General features: G+C 45.4%; 1 protein-coding gene across 7 annotated transcripts in view; it reads right to left on the reverse strand.

Moving 5' to 3' along the window:
• The window catches only part of kcc (solute carrier family 12 member kcc), a 275,901-nt gene that overhangs the window by 13,466 nt on the left and 256,435 nt on the right, over positions 1–6,000 (reverse strand). For all 7 annotated transcript variants that reach the window (XM_033472197.2, XM_033472195.2, XM_033472194.2 and 4 more), the window contains 6 exons: positions 5,372–5,632; positions 4,365–4,550; positions 3,120–3,355; positions 2,846–3,027; positions 1,601–1,762; positions 66–1,504 (listed from right to left, as the gene is read on the reverse strand). In XM_033472197.2, coding sequence (XP_033328088.1) covers positions 66–1,504; positions 1,601–1,762; positions 2,846–3,027; positions 3,120–3,355; positions 4,365–4,550; positions 5,372–5,632 — 2,466 coding nt within the window. The remainder of the gene's footprint in view (positions 1–65; positions 1,505–1,600; positions 1,763–2,845; positions 3,028–3,119; positions 3,356–4,364; positions 4,551–5,371; positions 5,633–6,000) is intronic.

Raw genomic sequence — 6,000 nt, forward strand, 5'->3', positions numbered from 1 at the left:
CGCATTCCAAAGAGACAAAGTTATCAAGGCAATTCCACAGGGAACAGGAGAATCACGAGACCCACCATTTCCACGATCTCGACCTCCGCCTCGATCCTAAGATCGTAGAGGAACTTCTTCAGGTCCTTCTTCATCTGGATAGAATTGTCCTCCATCTGAGCGACAGTGAAGATCCTCATTTTGCAGTTCTTCCACGTGCGGTGTTGCTTCAGCAGGAACGGCAACAGCATCAGAAGACCGCCGTCGTGGACGATCCACCAGACGTCGATGTAACCGACGACCTTCTCCGTGGAGTCAGGGAAGAAGTTGATGCCCTTGGGAACGACCAGAGCCATTCTAGCGGCGGCTACAGCCCTGACGGTCTGCAGGAAGACTCTCCAGGTCCTCTCGTTCTCGGACTGCCTCCAGCCGTAAGGCCAGCCGAGAATGACGGTGTTGGGCTTCATTCCGCCGAGGCCGGTGGTCTGAATCAACGAGCTGAGCCCGTCGACGATATTCTTGGCCACGAGGACGTCCACGAAACCTTTAACCTTCTCCTCGACGATGGTCTTGCGGAGGCTCTGCTTGGCGGCCAGGGCCTCGCCGGAGTTCTGGATGTAGTCGCCGCCGATGCAGCTGACGCAGATGGTGAGACCTTTGCCGGCCTTGAGCTGGCTCGCGAAGGCGAACAGCTTCCGGTACTTGGGTACCAGGTCGTCGGTCAGCTTGGCAAGGATCAGGATCTGCGGCCGCCAGTTCTTGGTGTGCGGGGGACCCTCCTCGAGTCTCAGCAGGGAGTAGCGGGCCGCCGAGAGGGCCAGGCCCCGTATCCCGTCGCCCCATTCCTTCTCAGCGCCGCGGTACTCAATGTACTTGTAGATGCAGCCGGCCATGCCCATCGCCAGGAGAGCGTAGTACCAGCTGGTCATGAACATGATGGCGATGCAGAGGGACAGCCCGAGGAACGACAGGCTCCAGTGGTAATACTTGAACCTGGGCCGCCAGTTGGGCGTTCTCAGGAGCGTCTGCAAGGCGCAGGCGAGGTTCACGAACCCGTAGCACATCAGGAAGAACATGGACAGCAATGGAGCCAGGTAGTCGACGTTGCCGAGCAGGATGCCGCATTGGCAGATGATCAGCGTGAGCACCAGGGCCCTGGTCGGCTCGCCTCGGCTAGAGCTGGTTGCGAACGGGGTCAAAAACGGGATGATGCTGTCCTTGGCGATCGCCTGGAGAAGACGCGGAGCTCCTGTCAGCGACTGCAGACCGGCGCCCAGGGTCGACAGGAACGAACCGATCAGGATCACCCATTGGTTCGGCCAGGCCATGTTGGCCACCACCAGTTTGCCGCCGATACTTTGACCGAACTTGTCGCGCAGCAGCAGATTGTCCACGGTGCCGGCGAACAGCAACACGCACGAGAGATAGACCGTCGAGGTTGTCAAGATGGCGCAGATCGTGCCGATCGGTATCGACTTCTGGGCGTCCGCCAGGTCGCCGGATCTGTTGGAGCCCGCCATGATGCCTGGAACAGAGGAGGGTTCGATCAGAATCTTTGCTCTTTTTATTTTTTCAGGAAACATCGTGACCAGTGTGATTATGGCTTTTGGGGGACGATTACCTGTCACCGAGGGGAAGAAGATACCGATGAGGATGGTGAACGTGGTCGTGAGGTCGATCTGGATCTGATTGAAGCTGCTTTCCGCCATCTTGTCAATGTCCTTCGGGTCGCTTCCGTAAGCGATCAACTGGTTCTCCTCTTGGAAGCTGTCCCATATGTTCTCTGCAGACAGTAAGAGGAGGTTAGGGTAACAATCGCTGCTACATTTTTTTGTCGAAGTATTAGTGGAAGTCTTTTCACGAGTCGGCAACAAAATTGATGATATCGACGGTATTAACCTCTCAGGCTGAATTTTGCGCGGGCTCTTATTCTGTACTGCAGAGTTTGACGCGAATTTTATGCGTGAACGATGCGGCACTGCAATGTATGACATCTGGCGAATCAAAAATAGAGGCTATATATTTTGTTTATATATTATTAACACTTGTTGCAAGGCGAATGATAATGATCGTTTAGCTCGAACGGTGAGCGAATGAGTAAGTAGGCTGAGCCACTATAGTGGCGCGTCGTAAATAAGGTTACATTCGTGAAAGCCGATATAGTGGCGCGTTATACCTAAGAGGTTAATCTACGGTAAGAGCTAAATCCCTCGATTACACCGATGAAAAATTAAGTCGTCGAAATCATAGCTGCCAGGTCTCTGTTCTCCATTGAAACCTACAGAGTTTAATTAACAATTTAGATTTAAGAATTAACAATTTAAGGCGTAAACAACAATTTTTCAGTATCAACCTTCGTAAGATTAACCTTCTGTCAGCACAGCGGAAGTCAATCCCGGGTATTTTTGGATAATATAGCTTATACCGAGTGTCCCAAAATGTCTCGCAATCCGGAAATGGCGGGTTCCTCGGATCATTCGAAGCAGCTTCTTCCTTTACAAAAATGTTCTCCGAGACACCGTTAACGAGTTATCAACGAAAAACAGTGCGCTCGGCTGCCTCGCGCTAGCCGCGCTCGTCGAGCTAACGAGCGCGCGATCCCCAGCTGCACGCTGATTGGCTCCGCCGCCTCGCGCCAGCCGCGCTCGCCGAGCCAACGAGCGCGCGAGGCCCAGTTGCGCTGATTGGCTCGGTCGCCTCGCGCCAGTCAAACTCGCCTCTCATTGGCGCACTGTTCTTCGTTGATAACTCGTTAACGGTGCCTCGGAGAAAATTGTTGCAAAGGAAGAAGTTGCTTCGAACGACCCGAGGAACCCGCCCGTTTCGGATTGCGAAATTTCATTTCACGTGAGATTTTCCAGATCACCTAAGAACACGCCGCTGGCCAGTCCACGGATGCCGTTGATGATGGTGACGTTGTTCTCCAAATAGTACGGATCGCAGGTGGCGTTCTTGCAGTAGACCTGGTACAGGGACCCGTTCACGTTCTTGTTGCAGTCCTCCAGCACGTTGATGTCCTTCAGCAACCGTTTCCCGAGGAGGCACATCCTGCGCGGGAACAAAATTCTCGCGTTAATCTCGCCAGCTTGTCGGCGATCCTGTTTCCCGAGGATGGACGATAACAAAGGGGAGTTACGAACTTGAGGGACTCGTTTCCATAGAAGTTGTAGAACAGTCCCACGTAGACGGCGATGATCGACAGGATGACGCAGGCCAGAGCCACGGTCGCGAACTTGTTGACGAACTTCACGCCCACGAACACGATGATGCCCATCACCACCAACAGGCCCGTACCGTACACGCGAAAATTGTTGTACATGATACTCGGGTCTTTGGTGAAGTCGCCGAATATGCTTAGCGAGGGCGCCATGTACGTCTGTGAAAGATGACGATCGTGGTTAGGATTCTTTACATTTAAGTCTTCGAGCACGATGACACAATGATGGTGATGATCTTCGGATTATCATAATCTGATGGTGATTTTGGCCTTTTCGATATTTTCCATTGCTGTTATGAAATTCTCGAGAATAGGCAGTGAACGAAATAGTTCACTATGAACAAATAGTTGACAATAGTAGAGAACAATAGTGAACGAAAGTGACGTATATTTAACACATCGAGCGCCATGTTGGTATTTTATATATTTAATATTTATGTTTAATATTATTGTTTTATGTTTCATATTTATATTCGAAATTATTGTTTTATATTCAATATTTATATTTGATATTATTATTTTATATTAAATGTTTACATTCAATATTATTATTTTATATTTAATATTTATATTCGATATTATTGCTTTATTTTTAATATTTTGACTACTTTTCAAAATTCATTTCTATTCTAATATACTTGAAGAAACGGAAGTTTACTGAATTTCCGGATATCTAGAATGCGAAAGAGGTAAAATAACATTCAATAGGATAAATATTCATTTTCTGGTTCCAGTTTCGTTAATTAAATTACCTTAAACTTGTGGACATACTTGGACCCGGATTTTCGCGGTTAATGTGTTAATAATCGAACTCGGAGTCAGTATAGACTGATGTCATCACCCAAAGGCTAAGAATTTTTATGATTTTGATATGCAGTAAGTGCTCGATCAATATATACGAACCATTACATTTCGTTTATAATATAGTATAATATTAATAATAGTATATATTAATATATTATAATATAGTATATACTAATATAGTAGTATATATTATTATTATAATATAATAGTATAATATAATATAGTATATTAATATATACTATTATTAATATAGTATAATATAATATAGTATATTAATATATACTATTATTAATATACTATAATATTAATATAGTTTTTAATATTCCAGCTCATTTTGCTTACGGATCCCACGAACGGCACTTACCAGGACGATCTCTACCGCGCCGATGATGTACATAGCTGCGGCTAAAGTGGTGCCCGTGTAGAACAACATGCCCACAGCACCGCCGAATTCGGGACCCAGACTTCTGGATATCATGAAGTAGGACCCACCAGCTGGCACCACGCCGTTCGTCGCGATAGCGCTCATACTGATCGCGGTCAGCATGGTCTGCCAACAGAGGACATCGAGAGTGAATTTCTCAGCGGATATAAGCATTAAAAAAATGCATCGACCATTTCGTCGATTAAACAATTCGTGTTTTAAACAATTGGGAAAAGCAACAATTACTTTAACCGTACAAGTCAACTAGTATATTTCCAGAAGTCGAAGTTGAATTACTGAACAGAAGGACCAGAACTAATTTTTATAATATAACGTATTCTCAGATTTGTTATTGTTAAAAACGGACACATCTTTATTCTATTGCTATTTATTTGTATTCAATTTCACTGGCCTACGTTTGAAGTGAAGACAATGAAATATGCATTTGCCGATTTTGAAATGGAACGAACCGAATGAATAAGTGATATGATATAATATAACTGGATAATATAGTATAATATAATATTATAATATGTTATAGTATAATGTAACATAATGTAACAGAAGATAATATTATAATATATTATAATATAATATAAAATAATGTAACATAATATAATATTATAATATATTATAATATAATGTAACTTAATATAATATTATAATATAATATAACATAATATAACTGGAACGAAAATTCGTCGTCTTAAAATAATCGTTGCTGTACACGATTCAAAGAAAATGCTCCGAATGCAGCGGGTTAATCGTCGAAAGCCTCAAGGCGGCCACTGACCAAATCATTTCGACATTTGACAAGTCGCGACAAAGTCCATATGTCGAAAGATTATGCAAATGTGTTGCTCTTTCCAGAGACTTAGGCTCACAAGGGTCGACAGCGCGCGTTCCTTGCGTCGCGTCGTGACGAGGATCTGGTATCCATTACTCACCACACAGCAACAACAGAGCACAATGAAGAAACCCTGTACGGCGCCGGCTGTGCCAACCACCCACGTCAAACGGATGAACAGGATTACACCGAAGATGTTCTGGATACACGGCAGAAAGACGCCGATCAGGGTGCCCATCCGCGCGCCGCGCTGCACAGGCGGCGTTTTCGCATCCGCGTCGGTAGCAGCTGGGATCGTGTTGCTATAATTCGACAGACTGTTGAGCAGAGTCGAGATTCGAGGGCGATCTTCCATCTCGTCCTGAAAGCAGAGAAAGAAGGCATATACCGTTAGGCGATTCTGTACGACGTCTGATTTTGCGCGGGACTTTCTACTTGGCGCGTTACTCGACTCGACTTTTGATCACTCGCGGCATATCTTTGTCTTCACAGTTGCAGCGACTCGACAGTCTACTAGTTCGAATTCATTTATTAACCTTAAAGTCTGAGACCATTGCTTTAATGTCACCGGTGGTCACGCGACGTGAAATTGACTGTGTATCAATTGCGTTCACTTGACGTCAAATTGACTTCATAGCAACAGTGGTAATAGGGGAAATATGGAGTCAATTTGACGTTAAAGTTAGTATTAATTTATACAGAGTCGATTTGACGTCAAAGTTAGAATTA

This window comes from Megalopta genalis, unplaced genomic scaffold, assembly GCF_051020955.1.
Source record: "Megalopta genalis isolate 19385.01 unplaced genomic scaffold, iyMegGena1_principal scaffold0037, whole genome shotgun sequence".
In the NCBI taxonomy this organism is placed as follows: domain Eukaryota; kingdom Metazoa; phylum Arthropoda; class Insecta; order Hymenoptera; family Halictidae; genus Megalopta; species Megalopta genalis.